Source organism: Pseudonaja textilis, chromosome 12 (genome assembly GCF_049901715.1).
Source record: "Pseudonaja textilis isolate UNSWEBS1 chromosome 12, rPseTex1.2, whole genome shotgun sequence".
Classification (NCBI taxonomy): domain Eukaryota; kingdom Metazoa; phylum Chordata; class Lepidosauria; order Squamata; family Elapidae; genus Pseudonaja; species Pseudonaja textilis.
In genome coordinates this window covers 5,511,018-5,526,006 of record NC_142001.1, presented here as the reverse complement: position 1 = coordinate 5,526,006, position 14,989 = coordinate 5,511,018, and the positions used below count along the sequence as shown (strand labels likewise).

The 14,989-nt window shown below is 46.6% G+C and overlaps 2 protein-coding genes across 4 annotated transcripts in view; one reads left to right on the top strand and one right to left on the bottom strand.

Moving 5' to 3' along the window:
• The window catches only part of LOC113453015 (adrenodoxin-like), a 216,979-nt gene extending 212,412 nt beyond the window's left edge, over window positions 1–4,567 (bottom strand). Inside the window, exon 1 of the mRNA XM_087940899.1 lies at window positions 4,450–4,567. The gene's annotated coding sequence lies outside the window, so the exon portion shown is untranslated. The remainder of the gene's footprint in view (window positions 1–4,449) is intronic.
• The window catches only part of OPHN1 (oligophrenin 1), an 88,691-nt gene extending 82,512 nt beyond the window's left edge, over window positions 1–6,179 (top strand). For all 3 annotated transcript variants that reach the window (XM_026703097.2, XM_087940897.1, XM_087940895.1), the window contains exons 21-24: window positions 1,477–1,645; window positions 2,606–2,656; window positions 3,974–4,026; window positions 4,206–6,179. In XM_026703097.2, the coding sequence (XP_026558882.1) occupies window positions 1,477–1,645; window positions 2,606–2,656; window positions 3,974–4,016 (263 nt within the window). In that variant the 3' untranslated portion in view covers window positions 4,017–4,026; window positions 4,206–6,179. The remainder of the gene's footprint in view (window positions 1–1,476; window positions 1,646–2,605; window positions 2,657–3,973; window positions 4,027–4,205) is intronic.
• The last annotated feature ends 8,810 nt before the right edge of the window (window positions 6,180–14,989 follow it).

Below are 14,989 nucleotides of genomic sequence, written 5' to 3'. Positions count from 1 at the left end.
GTGTAAAACCTTGCTTTTCTTCACTTTCCAGTCCATGTTTTTGGATAGGGCCCGTTGTTCAAGTCTGCTTGGATCCTGTGCTTGTCTTTTGGGGTGTTGGCTATTCCCGACAGCTTAGTGTCATGTGCCAATTTGATGAGTTATACAGATTTATATTCCTTACAGATGGTGAGGAACAGAAGGATTTTATGGGTGTGAACCCTTCTTGGAAGTGCTGAAAGGACTGTGTTGCGAAGCGGTGCTTTCCAGTTCTTGTGAGGTCCACTCCATTCCTTGCCAGTAGCCCTTTGTGTAGATAATGCAGACCATGGTCTTAGTCCTTGGAAAATCCCAATAAAAGTCTGCTGGAAAATCCTCCACCCTGTTTTTCGACCAATCGATGATTCTTTATTTGGGATCACAGGATACCATCTCTAGCTCTGTTCTTTGGGAGGGGGGATGCGGGAGAGAGAGAGTGAGGGAGGGAGAGAGAGAGAGACCTTTGGCTTCATGCAAGGAAAGCAGTAGAAGCAGCAGAAGTCTTTCTTTCTCTCCCCCAAACTCCACCAGAATGGTGCAGCCTCTTGGAGCAGGATCCCAAAGACCCATTTCTGGTGGAGTTTGGGGGAGAGAAAGAAAGACTTTTGCTGCTTTCCTTGCGTGCAGCCAAAAACAGAAGAAGAAAGAAGCGGAAAGAAGAAGCCCAGTGGCCAGGCCAGGCACGTGGGGTGAGTTCCCCCCCTCCACCCTTTCCCCCCTCCCCTCACTACCTTGTGTTGTTCACAATGCAAATGACGCAAGCCTTGTGTTCCCATGGGCCTTGTGTTTCCGCGCAGCCTGGATTAATTTTGGGGAGTGCTTTACGGGTGACATTTCTATGCAGACCACCAACATTTTCTCGCGGACCACCAGTGCTCCCCAGCCCACTGGTTGGGGACCACTGGTCTAGGAAACTGAAGTTTTTTTTGACCACAGCTGTTTTTAAGCCAGTGGTTCATTTCTAAAATCCTTTGCCTCCCTCTTTGGATGTTGGCCGTCTGTTGGAAATAGAGATGAAAAGGCCACTTGAGCTCCTAATTCTTTAACCTTCTTCCTTGGCTGTTTGAAATCTCTTGTTATTGTTTTCAGATTCCTTGTTGTGTCATTGATCCCCGCCTTTAAGAGAATAAAGGAGTAGTAATCCTTGGGTCTGATTATATTAGGAAGGTTCTCAGTTACATCTTTGATTTTTGCTCCAAGGAGACAATATACCTCCCAAGATTAACTGCCTGGTCTGCAGCCTATAGTCTCTGTTCCCCTAAGAATTGAGTCTCCTTATCTCCAATATTCGCCTTTTTTTTCCTTAGGGGAAAGTCTGGGACACTTTTCTTCCTGTTGCGAGGATGCTGGGTGATGCCTCTTTTTTCAGAAACTATTGGCGGCTGCTCCCTTGTGGGCATCTACACCTTTTCTTCCGTTCCATTCCTGCATTCCAGCTAATATTTTTTTTCACCTCAGGTGACTACGAGAGCTTCCCTACGAAAGCTCGGCTCCCTGGAGAGAAACCGGTCATCACGCGGCCTCCCATGCGACCCCCAGACCCCCCCTGCAAGGCTCCTGGCCCACAGAAAGTGGAGGCCAAGATGGACCTGGTGGCGGGAACAGCAGCGGAAGCCCCCTCCTCCGTGTGAGTAGTGGCAGAGCAGACCTAGCAGCTGGGCTGGACGGTCCCCTTCCCCAACTTGAGTTGCTGGTTTGGCTGGGGGATTTGGAGCCAAGAAGGGGGCACCTTTCCAGAAAGAATATTTGCTCCGAAGCGAAGAGTGTGGGTCCTCTGCCGAGAAAGAGCCCCAATGCCTGTGGAGCCCCTGCTTAGACCTCCTAAGGGGGCCAGGCCTAGGTTGCTCATTCTCCACTGTTCTCCCCCAAATTCCTCTGTTTTCACCCAGAAAATAGCATGTGTAAACAGGGAATTTTCTCCTGAGCTCTGGGGAAGCCTCCCTGGCAGGGGGCAGGCCCTCTGGGTGGTCCACCTGAGGGCAGGGGGAAGTGTCAGGAGAGCTGGGCACATCCTTCTGACTGTCTCTCTCTCTCTCACACACACACACACACTCACTGACTTTGAACCTTACCAGTCCACGTTCTTCACCAAGGAGAGTAGATTTTTTTTACAGCTAAGCCAGCAGTGAGCCCCTGGGCCTTTCTCTCTTTCCCCCCCTGCCTGAGGAGGGGTGGGGAGGGGCTGTCCAGGAGTTCGAGATACTTACAGGGAAGCCTTAATTTAACCTTGCAAAAACCAAGGTCACCAAAGGCTGAAGATAGGCTTGACCTGGTTCTCTCCGGTTCTCATATTTCTGCCAGCTGTTTCTCTATTATAGTGGAGACTTACATGAGTTTTGTATATCTTTGACCCTGATTATATAGAATAGCTTCTGAGAACCTGTCCAACTGCCCTTTATCCTTTAAAACAGAATTCGGCCGTCATAAAGGACTAGAAACCTGGACCATACATGTGTTCTCTCTTATCTATCTATCCAGCCCCCCGCACTGTTAATGGGGATTTGCTCCGCTGATCTTGGACTCTTTGAGTGAGCAACTGTGTTGCTACCACAAAACAAAGAGGCTGTTTGTGCTGGTTGCTTTTCAGGGTGGCGTCCAGAGCAAAGTTCTTCGAGACAGCTTCCTTCAGGAGAGGAAGGTAAGAGCAGGAAGGGTTTGCCTGTAGACATACTGTATGGTTGGCCTTCTGAAAAGCTGGCGAGTGATGCGGTCTTCTGATTTTGCCCATGGATATTTGGGACATTTACCCCAAATACATCCCCTCTGTATAGAGAGGTGCTATCAGATGCCCGAAAAGACTGGCAGATTTTGGGTGAGATTTCTGGGGAAGAGATGGTGAACTGAAGGTGGCTCAGCTGAGAGTGGAACCGATGACCGCGGTGGAATGAAGAGCCGGCGAATAGACCGGCTCTTCATAATTCCTCTCTGGACAAGGAGAGAACTTGAGATTGCCCACAGCTGCTCTGGACAGTTGCTCCTACCAAGGAGACTGCAAGACGGGGGTCTCCGGTGGGTTTACAACTCTGGGAGATGAGGGAATCTTGCTCAAATCACACTGGGCCCGCATGGTTGCTATCCGAATCATGTTTGGAAACCGCTTGTTAATTGGTCTTCAGCTATTAGGGACCTCGGGAATAAAATTACTATTACCCCAAAATAAAAAAGACAAAGGGCCTGCCAAATTCTTCCCCATAAAATGTCCTACCAGCCCCCGAGGGCCTCCTGGGTGGCTTGGCTGGCAGTAGCAGAGCTTTCCGGGGGGCTCTTTTTGTCTTGCTGACTACTGGGGGAGAGGACCAGGCTGAGCCCGAGGGAGGGGTCCAGGGCTTTACCAGCCTCGAGTCCCTCCGTGCCCACAAAAGATCGAAGTCCAGTCCATCTTGAATTCCGTGGACCCTGATCCACTGCCACTTTGCTTTGACTGCTAGATTCTTGTAGAGCTGCCAGCATGCAAGAAAGCTTGAGTTCATTTGAACTCTCTGACTTCTGATTTCCTGCGCTGGGCAGCCCAACCCTTCCCCCCTGTGCGGGAGAGGGGCTTCAACTGAAGTTGGCACCTCGGGCTGAGGGTCAGCACTATTTTCATCATGAGTTGTAAAATCCTTTTTTTGTCGGGAGAGTCAGTCGGGATGGCTGAGTCTCACGAGGCTCGTAGCGTCCCGTCTCTTGCGGCGTTCTGGCCCTGAAGTCTTGGGGAGAGTTTTCCAGAATTGGGCCTATTGTGGGTGCTGTGCTGCCAGGGGTGGGGGGAGGGGGGGAGGGGTTGGGCTGACAGAGGTGGAGTCTCCATGACGGAGAGGGGAGGAAGGCAGGGCCTCCATGCTCTGAGTCCAGCCTTAAGCCACCTCACCGGCCCTCCAGTTGACGCCAACCCGGCCTGGCTGAGAGTCGGGACAGAGCTGTGGTCCTGCTTTCCCCCCTCGTTGTTTTCCTTACTGCTTCCCTTCTTTTTCAGCTCTTCCTGTCCGCAGGGCAGATCCCCAAACGAGGAGGGATGAGAGGCCCCAGGTAATCCTGCCGTTTATTTTCCCGTTGCTTAAGAATGCTGGAGTTGTTCTGGGCAGGTTGCAGGAACCGCCTGGGGGGGGGGGGTTCCTTCTTGGCCGCAACTCCAGCAAGCCTTCGCTGGCGCCTTGTGTGTTGACATCCTCCCCTTTGTGTACTCCCCGTGTTTTTTTTCTTCCCAGGCTTCTGCATGGCCGAGCCTGGATCACCTCCCAACGGATTTGCAACCCGTGGTGTGCGCTCTGTAAACCAGCTATTTCCAACCTCGTCTTCGGACACGCCGTTGTGACCCTCTTGCGTTGTTATAAGGGGAGCAGAGGCATTCCTGGGAGAGACAGGGGACCCACCAGCTACTGGAAGGGTTGAAAAAGACAGAGCAACAACCGGGCCTCTTGCTCCTCCTCCTCCTCCTCCTCCTCCTCTCACGCCAAGCTCCTCCTCCTCCTCCTCATCTCCAGGAAGCTCTGCGTTCCCCTTCGGTGGCAGTTGGCCTGGGACAGCCAAAGAGGGACTGGCCTCCGATGGGCTCCTGCTCCAAGAGCTGCTACCTGGATCTAGGATCTGGGCTGCAAGCGGCTCCTCTGCCCCAGCGGGCTTCTGGCTGGCTCCAAATGCGCCACGTTGTGTTATTGCTTTCCTTTTCAAAGACGGAGGTGTTGTGTGGAGGGCAGGAGTGGGGCTGGCTGTGAGGCAGAAAACATTCCCAGTAAGGCCTCCGCACCTCTTACTGGTTGTGCTTGCGCAACCAGCAGATGTTCCAGTGAGTGAATAGTAGGAGGAAGATTTCTGGAGCCAGCAGCTGTACCCCAAAGGGAGTAGAGCACTGGGCACTGAAGCAGCAACGACTGTGCACCTCTGTGAGGCTATTTTCCCTGAGGTCCAAAGCAGCTTCAAGACATTCCAGGTAGTTTTACCTTTCGTTGGGCCACATTCCGCCCCCCCCCACCTTATTTTTCCTCCCCCAGGGCCCTTCCCGCTTGCGGTAGAGTGAGACGAGAGCCTGCATTTAGATCTGCTTTTCTTTGACCTGCAGCTGAAGGGAGAAAGGGATGCTGTGGTTGTGGTTGTCTGCCTGCCTGCCTGCCTGCCTGCGCTTGTGTGCCTGTCTGTCTGCCTCAGGCGGCGTCTGGGCGAGACGGCTTAGGACCTTCTGGCATCTCAGCTGGGATGCTCTTTCTCCAAGCTCCACCTTGGATCCCTGCAGAGCCCCTTCCCCGGGATTCCCCATTCCAAGGACCAAAGTAGGAAGCATCCAGCAAGCACCTTTTAGCCGTGCTTTGCAGATACAAGAAATCAGTGAACTTTGGGGCGTGGCCCTGGGTTGCCAGATATCGGGCCCATTCATTTCTCTTTAAAAATAAGGTTGACACTTGTACCAAACCCACCGTGCCATCAGATAAATAATTTATTTCCACAGAAGTCAGCAGGAAATGCCATGCTGATATTTAACATGCCTCGAGGGGTGGAGAAAGTGACGCGTGTGCTTTATTCCTGTGGTTTTGCTACCGGTGCCATCCAACGTTCCCTTGAACTCCCCAAAGTTGCTGATCCAATAGAGAAGTTGGTTCACCCTGTGAAGTCCGAGTTCTTAACCGCCATTATAAGTTGGACTGAATAACCGAAGATCGATGGAGAGATACGAAAACACCAGCAGCCTTTTGTCAGTCCAACCCTGGAGCTCCAGATCTTTGCTCATTGAGCAATGTGAGGTTGCAGTGACCTCCAGGAAGTCCAGGCGTTGGGCTAACATCAATCTGTGTCGATCTGTGTTTCCCAGTAGTCCATCAATGGTTTATGCTGATACCATTTATTTCTACTGTGGGAAATGATTGCGGGAGGGAGGGAACATTCAAGATGTGATCGATTTCAGAGAGTAGAAGCTGAGATGGGAAAGGAATTTCTGAAAGCGAACGTTGGCCATTTCTCTCTGCGGGAAGAGTGGGGTACTCAGCTCCCTAACTATTGGGTGGTGATCGCAGCCGAAATGGGGACGTCTCTCCTCAAACCTGCTTTGGTCATAAGCTAAAGATGTCCAGCAATTCAGCTCTCTCCGTTTTGTGAATTTAAAGGGCACTTAAAATATTTGTCTGGTAAAAGTAGTAAATTAGTTGTAATAATGTTTATAAAGTTTCCATGGATTAAAAGAATCCACCTGATTACTCTTGACTGTCGTTTTTTGAACTTGTGTGAACTTTATTTGTAGAACAGTAAAGCCAGCTTGCAAAATACAACATATTTGATTACCTCCAACGTTAGACAGAGGACAAGACCACTTGCTCATTGCAAGAGTTGGAGTTAGGGTCCCCACATGAGTTACAAAAGGTTGCAGTCCACTTACTTCAGAATTCCCTTAGAGGATCTGGCCTGTATGCCTTTCCTCTTTGGAGTTAATACAGACCTATCACTCACTCTAGGTGGGAATGGATGGAAAGCCAACTCATTGGCAGAGGGCCGTGTTGGAAAGTTCTGTTGATGATACCAGTTTTTAAGCCATGGTTCATTTCTAGAATCCTTCGCTCCCTCATTGGATGTTGGGCTTTCGGTGGCGGTATAAATGAAAATACCACTTGAGCTCCTAATTCTTTAACCGCCTTCCCTCGCTGTTCGTAATCTGTTGTTGTTATCTTCAGATGCGTTGTTGTGTCGTTGTTGGCTTTTGATGCCATCGACTGTGGTGTCCTTTTGGGTTGACGTAATGGAGTTGGAGGCAGGTGGCACAATCACCTCCCTCCTCTGAGGCAGGCTCCAAGTAGCGTTAATAGGGGGTGAGGTTGCTTCTTTCTGGGGCGCCACAGGGCTCAGTACTCTCTCCAGTCCCTTTTTAACATCTACATGAACCCGCACAAGACAAGGTAGCACCAATAACCCCGATGATACCCAGCCACCTATCTCCATCCCAGGTGAAGGGAGAGATACCCTTCCGTGGGGCCCAAAGGCGGTGGGCGTCTGGATGGAGAACAGCCCTCTTCAGCTGAGCCTGGTCAGTTGGAGTGGACGGGGTGGGGCCCTTCTGGGTCCGGGAGTTCACTGCTCCTGGATGGGGCTACCACTACCCCAGGCTGACCTGGCACATCACCTGGGGGGCTCCTGCTGAAAGAGCAGGTGGCAGCCGTGGCCAGGAGGTCCTTTGCCCGACTTCGCATTGCGTGCCAATTGTGCCCCTTCCTGGACAGGGAGGCCCTCCACTCGGTCCCTTGCGCCCCGGTCGTCGCCCAATTGGACTCCTGCAATGCGCTTTGCGTCAAAGGGTCCTGGGCAGCCATGGCAAAATGAGTCCTTCCTGCTCTGACCAGCCCTTGGTCAGCCATCTTGCGAAAGGCCCGGCTTTCCCAGGGAAAGGCACCTTCCTGGCTCCCAGGGCCAGGGGGTGCTGCCTCCAGCTATTGAAGTCCAGTGCTCACCAGCATTAGCCAAGGGTGGGGGAGAAGGAGGAGGGCTGGCGCTCCAAAGGCGTCTTTGCTCTGCTTCCAGCCTAGATGCGTCTGCTGCCTGCTGCAGCCCCCAGGAGACGCCGTTTCCCCCGGCCCTTTGGGCCTGTGTGACTGCAAGCCCCTTCGCTGGCTCAGCTTCTGGTGGGGAGTGGAGAGGCAGCCGTCACTTTCTTCCACAGGTTGCCATGGCGATGGAGGAAGCCGAGCCCCCCTGCGGAGAGTCTGCGCTGCCCCTTCGATGCTCATCCAGCCCCCCCATGGAAGCTCCAATAGCAACTTGCCAAGCCCCCCCCCACCCCCACCCCCGGCCTTGTGCACATATTTCAGCAGCGTTATGGTTTGAAAAACATATTTCAACAGCGTTACGCTTTGCCATGGAGCAGTCACTGAGGAGAAGCCATTCTGGAGAATATTGTGCCTGCACACTCAAACATAGGGGGTGTCATGGCTCGGTACACACAGAGCCCGAGGTAGCCCACCGTCTGCGCATGGAACAGACGCTTAAATGGCAAAAGGCATTTTCCCACCTAAAAGGTTTCAAAGCTCTTTAAGGGAGTGCCTTATGGCAGGCAAAACGTCTAATCTTTGCAGCTTTTGTCTGCTGAAAGGAATGCAAAACACGCCTGTTTTTAAGGAAATCTTGATGGATTTTTATTTTAAAAAGGAGCACAAACCATCAACGTATGGCCGCTTTCCCCTGATTAATCTTTCCATCCTCCGGGCTTTCACCAAGAGCCCTCCAGCATGGCGGGAGCACTAGCCTAGCTGAGACCGAGTCAAACTGAGGTGGCCAGAGCCTCTCCGAGGGCAGAAAGGGCTGACAGACGGCATACTGGATGGGGGTGGGGGAAGTCCTTGAGGAAGGAAAATCATTCCTGTAAAACAGGCCTGTGGCTTCCGTGCCTCATTTAGCGCATCATCCTTCCACACTGCCTGGAAACGGCAACTGGTGTCGAACGAGCGCAAGGAAGCGCCTCCGTCTGTTGGTTGTGGGCTTCCTCGCACAATCCCTTTCAAGGCTCACCTAATGGCTGCTGAACTGCTGGGCACCAAGTCCCACAGGAGGGACCCATTTTCCGAGGCTCTGCAGCAGGGAATGGGGCAACTCGCTGCGGGACAATTTAACCATTCCATTTAATTATTTAAAATAAATTAAAAAAAAAACTATTTTAATTTTTGCAATCCACATTTAATTCTGTCCCTCCTTTTGCATCCTTTCTTTAAATGGATTCTATTCCGTGATTCCTTTGACACTAGTGTAACTCTTGTCCCAGGGCGAGTTGGCCGTGGTGCCCCCGCAGCACCCAGGAGGGCAGGGGCCACGTCTTGGTGCTCCCAGGCTGTGGAAAGCCACGGCTGAGCCTCTCCCAGAAGCCTTGGAAAGAACTTCCAGATTCAGTGAATTGGCCAGGACCTAGAAGCGTTAAGGGAAGTTCACGCCGATTCTAATTCATGTCTCTGCACTTCTCTCATTTTTTGGATAGCCTATATTTGTGGTGTTTGCTGATATTAAGTAGGAAGATGAAAGAGAAATCAAAACTTTTTTCAAAATCAACTATTATATAATTCTCTCTGGGTCTGAGTCTGCAGTGATAATGCGAGCAAAGGATACGTTTTTCATTCATTCTATTCGTACTGCAGTTAGAATGGGGAAACCTTTGTTTTTAATTTGTGTTTAGACTTGGACCAAAAAATGATGATTTTTAATTTATGCATAAAAGACTTCATGTTTTTATCAATTTATCAAACATTTTATTTCATTGAAAGGATTCTGTGCAATGCCCGGAGTCACTTGTGATGAGATGGGTGGCTATATAAATCTGATCAATAAAGAAATAAAATAAAGTCTTACAAGTCTTCTAATCCAGCCTGCTAACCTTTGGATTTACCAAAATATTTTAAATTTTAAAATACCTGAAAATGAAGTAAAAGTAAAATCAGCATTCACATATCATCAAACTTAAGTTACTACTTTTATTTTTTTTTTATCTTTATACTTCCTACAAAAATAAGTATTTGAATTTATGTAAATGACAGAATGTCATTAAATTTTGAATTTGTATTAGGTTTTCTATTCTAAAATAATAGTTGAATGCTTATTTTGCTTTCAAATCTCAAATGCAACAATTGAGTGTTGCAAAATGGATTCACTATCAGTGTTCTTGTACTTAGTGACAAGTTAGGGAATCAGTGAAATCAATTTTATCTTTGGAAAAAAGATAAACTATCTATCTATCTATCTATCTATCTATCTATCTATCTATCTATCTATCTATCTATCTATCTATCTATCTATCTATCTAAAAATAATCCTGCAACTTATTGAAGAATCCAAACACAGAGAATGTATCCCTAACCATCTGATCAGACCCCCTCGGCACAAGAGCCTAGGAAGGCAAATGTGCCTGGTTACTCAGGTGACATGAAAACCCTCAGGACTCCAGGATGATGAAGGTTCTCGTGTGACTCTCATGGTCAGGAAGTTCCCCCTTATTTCAAGTTTGGATCTTTCCCTAAAGTTTATCACAATTCTTGTCCTAACCCTCAAGGACTTTGGAGATTAAATCCAGAGCCTTTTCCTGGCCTTCAAGAATTGGAAATCCGGAGAAATGGAGAACAACAACAATTCCTGATCCTGCCTTTCTGTCAACAAACAGGCAGTTAGGCACCATGGCTGGGCCTAGTTCCTATGGTTATGGGATTACCGTCTTTGGATCAGTAGTGGCTTAGCTACCGTGAACCAACCCAGGCACCTACCATCACTAATGAGGAGAAGAAATCAATAAAATCCCACAGCGGATCGGTCATCGCCCGGGTCAGCAAGGACCACGTCAGATACTATGGGGCTCCTGGATATCTGCTGAAAAATGGGCTACAGGGCTCAGTTGTTACTGCAAGGGTACCAGGGCATGCAACTGCAAAGCGACTGGGATAAAAGCGTAAAACTTGGAAAACCGAAAAAGATCGAGAAATCATCAAATATTACTGCCAGGCAGAACCAAGAGCCAAGGGATTTCAAAAAAGAATGGTGCAACTGTGGAAGGAAAAACACCCAGAAAGCGACTTAACTGAACAAAAATTAATGGATCAAAGACATTTTATCATCCGTAATAAATTTTTCAAAGATGTGGAAATGCAACATCTAGAAAAATTGGCTAGAAAGAAAACAACACGTAATGATGAACAAGCTGAAGAAATTGCTTCAAACAAACTGACCAGCCAGTGAAAGAAACCAACCTACAGCATGAAGATCCTCCTGTGCAACAACTTGAAAGTGTACAGCTAAGTGATCTAGCAAAAATAATGAAAGAAAAGATTGAAAACCACATCAAAGAAAACATAGAAAGAAAACGACTACCTACCATTCGCAAAGTGCATAGCAAATGAGCAAAAGATCTGTTAACTGCTGTGAACAACATTTTAATTTACATCCCATCCAGCATAATATATGAAACCAACCAACTAATGTATAGCACAGCTGCCATTATAACTGCAGAACTGGGTTATAAAATGCCAAAAAAAAACAAAAAAACACTGGAACACCGAAGTGGAAAATTCGACTTGAAAATAAAATAAAAACCCTACGAGGGGATGTCAGCAATTTAAAGTACTTGAAAGAAGAAAAACTATAAAGAACAAAAAGCTGAAAAATAGTTTACACAAAGAATACAACCTGGAGGAAAAAACAATAGCGGAAATCATGAAAGAACTAAAACAACATGTAATAGCAACAGCAAAGAAAATTGAAAGATACGAAGAGCAAATAAAACAATATCATCAAAATGTCCAGTTCAGAAGAAACCAACACCACTTCTACTGGTCCCTTATGAAAATCGAGTCCAAACTAATGTTCACCCATGCAAGGAAAAAACTTTGAACTTTTGGAAAGAACTGTGGGAAAACCCAGTAGCATGCAACAAAACTGCCTCCTGGATCAAAGATATTCAACAACAAACAACACGAAACAAAATGGAAAATATTGAGATGGTTGAAAAAACAAGCAAAGAAGGTCAAGAACTGGAGTGCACCTGGCCTGGACAAACTGCACAGATACTGGCTAAAACACCTGACCAACCTCCATCATCACATGGCCACTCAATTTGATGAAATACTTCAAAATGCAACAAGCAAAGAATGGCTAACAGCTGGTTGAACATACTTGATAATGAAAGATCCAGAAAAGGGCACAAAACCAAGCAACTATTGCCCAATTACTTGTCTGCCAATAACGTCCAAACTTTTTACAAGAATACTGGCAAATTCAATATTCAATCATCTGATGGAAAACAGTTTGTATACAGTAGAGCAAAAAGAAATCATAAAAAATCAAGAAGAACAAAAGACCAGCTGCTCATTGACAAAATGGTACTAAAAATGCAAAATGAAGAAAAACAAATTTAAATATGGCATGGATTGATTACAAGAAGCCATTTGACTCATTGTCCCACAGCTGGATTAACACCTATCTAGAAAACTTTGGAATCAGCAAAAATATTTGTACATTTTTGAAAGCAAATATACCAAAATGGAAAACAGTTCTAACAGCAAACGGGGAGAACATTGGCGAAGTCAACATCAAATGAAGAATCTCCCAAGGGGACTCACTTTCGCCACTACTGTTCAACATCGCATTAATTTCATTGATAATAATCCTATGAAACACAAAACTGGGCTACCGGACATATTGGAAGCAGATAATATCTTGAATGGAAAAGTCAAAGAGTCAACGCAAAAGGACTACATCAGGAGGGTCCACAAAATATTAAAATCAAAATTGAATTCTGGAAACATAATTAAAGCCATTAATACATGGGCAATTCCAGTGATACACTACCTAGCTGGAATCATCAACTGGACTTTGGCTGAACTGGAAAACCTGTAAACTTTTGAATATTTACCATGCTTTACATCCACAAAGTTGAAACTGTTTCACACTTAATTTGTGAGTGCAGCAAAATCGGGCAAACTGACTACAAAGCTAGACACAATCGAGTTGCTCAATTAATCCACTGGACATTGTGTAAAAAATACGCTGTACCTGTATCCAAAAAGTTATGGGAACATAAAGTGGGAAAGGTTGTCAAAAATGAGATGGTGAAGATCTTGTGGGACTTTTGAATTCAGACGGATTGCCATTTGGAACACAACATGCCAGATATTACGGTTGTTGAGGACAAAGCATACAATGTATTGATACCGCTGCACCAGGAGATGTCAGGGTCAAAGAAAAAGTACTGGAAAAATCATGAAATATTGCGACTGGCCATTGAAACTTCATGGTTATGGATAAAACATGTAACAGTCAGAAGTGGCATTCAGCAGGTTCTGACCAGTTCTGGAGAACTGGTAGCGGAAATTTTGAGTATTTTCTTTTTCTTTATGTACTGAATTTTCTTTGGATTTTTTTTGGGTGGGGGGCGGACATTAGTTACCAGTCTTAGCTCATTCTGGACTTTAGTTTTCCTTTCTGCCTCCTTGCAGATCAGGCTATTTGTTGACATTCTGTTTTAGTTATATGCCCTTGTTTCCATTTTTTCTATTTGACCATTTTTGTCCCTTAATTTATTGGAGAACTCTATGCAGCCATGCTGGTCTTGTCTGCTCTTTAGTTTATCTTCCTCTGAGGTCTTGATGTTGGCTGGGGCTTCATCATCTAATTTTTCAGGTTTTTCCCACGTATCTTGAAACGTTTTTCCTTCTAGGACATCCATCCACGGAGTCCTTCCTCATCTCTCTTTTAGCTTGTTGAAGTTTCTCTCTTAAAGTCTAAAACTCTAGTCTGACTTGTGCTAGTTAGCAATGGTTGCATTATGGTGGATTCAAGTATGACACAGTTGAGTTTTCCCAAATATTTTCTAACTTCTGCTCCCTCAACTATTTTGTCTCTAATTAGTGTCAGTTACGTCTGGTGTAACTGTCCTTCTAGTTCCCTCTTCTACCTTCTATATGACAAAGTGGTCTGCTAGGGATGGGTTGGGGGCCCCCTCTTTGGTCTCCTCCTGCCTGCAGAGTTTGTCGTCTCCCAGTTGAAGTCGGGATAGTTAAAGTGCCCCATTACTGCCCTGGTGTGTTTTCTGCACCCCACAGTTAACCAATTAGGAAAGAGTTCACCTGGGTGACCTGTAGTACAAACCTACAGCAATGTCATGTCTTTTTCTTCTAACATTTATCCAAATAGTTTCAAGAAGGCCAATAGAGAGAGATACTTACAGTGGAAAGGCCAGGAAGCACAAACTCGTCTTCCAGGCTTGAAAAGGTTTGCATAGACCTTCAGTGAGCTTCATGTATGTTTGGAAAGACAATCTGGCTACGAGCTTGTCAACCTTGGCTCTGGGTGCAAACAAATGGCCTGGAACAGCTCTTTGGCCATTATTGCCTCAGTGACTCTTTAGTGATAAGAAGAAAAAAAAATGAAAGCAGTGCTTTTCCAAAGAAGGTTCCCAACTGTCCATTGACTGAAACACAGATTTCCCAAGCACAACGTGGCCTAATCCAGCTGGTTGTGTGAATTATGTACAACTATGTGTGAACTATGCCTACTATGACAGTAGGCAGAAAAGGAGGCTGTTGTGATACTAGTCTGGCAGCTGCAGAGGTGTGCCCTTTACTCCTATTTGTTCCTCAAGGAGAAAACACAGGCTAGGATGAATATTCATCTCAGGGAATAAAAGGCAGAAATAATTAGTCATCCTCTTGTGTCCTCAAAGCTGCTGATGTATTGAATAAATAAATGTATTGCAAAAATACTGTTTGCAAACTGCTGCTTTCCTGCTTGAACTGAGAACCTGTACTTAAAGTACAACCAACTTTTCCTCTAGGATTGATTTAAATAAGAAAAATAAGAAATATCTAAATATTTAAATAAGAAATATTTAAATAAGAAAATATGAAAAGTGGTGACCTTTCAAAACCCCAGGCCAGAAGAGGATGCAAACAAGGTCCTGTCTGACTCCATTGTCCTTGTTTTCCATAAATTATCCTATTCTGTTTCCTTCAAGCAAGACTAGTTTGTTTTTCATTTTTGGAAGAGTTTGCCTGAGTTTGAGGACTGAATGCAATTATTTGCCATCACGTGTGCAGAGAAAGAGGGAGGCCCCTGAAGCATTTGCCAAGAAGCGTCATTGTGGAACCCCAAGTCCAAGGTCCCTTCCCAGCAGCCACCTCAAGCCTTGGGCTTCGAAAGGAGCCCATTGGCAGCAATCTTTGGTCATGGCAGTGTGGCACTCTTGGTCTCATTCTTGACCACCACCACCACCCCCCAGGGCATCCAGGCTGTGCTCATCCTGCTTCCTTTCCTGCTTAAGATTGTTTTCCCCCTTCTACCTACTTATTTGGTGGGTCTTGAGATTGATCATAGTCTCCATGTAATCATGTCAGACCTTCTGGATTCTAACTTCCTGCTAAGGGGTGTCTATTCTTGAGATCGACCAAGATTCACAATACCAGAAACTGCCATGGAAAGGACTTCCCCGCCTCCTCCAGCCCCGGCCACTCCCACTCCCACAGAAAAGCAAGCAAGGGACCAGAAACCCAGC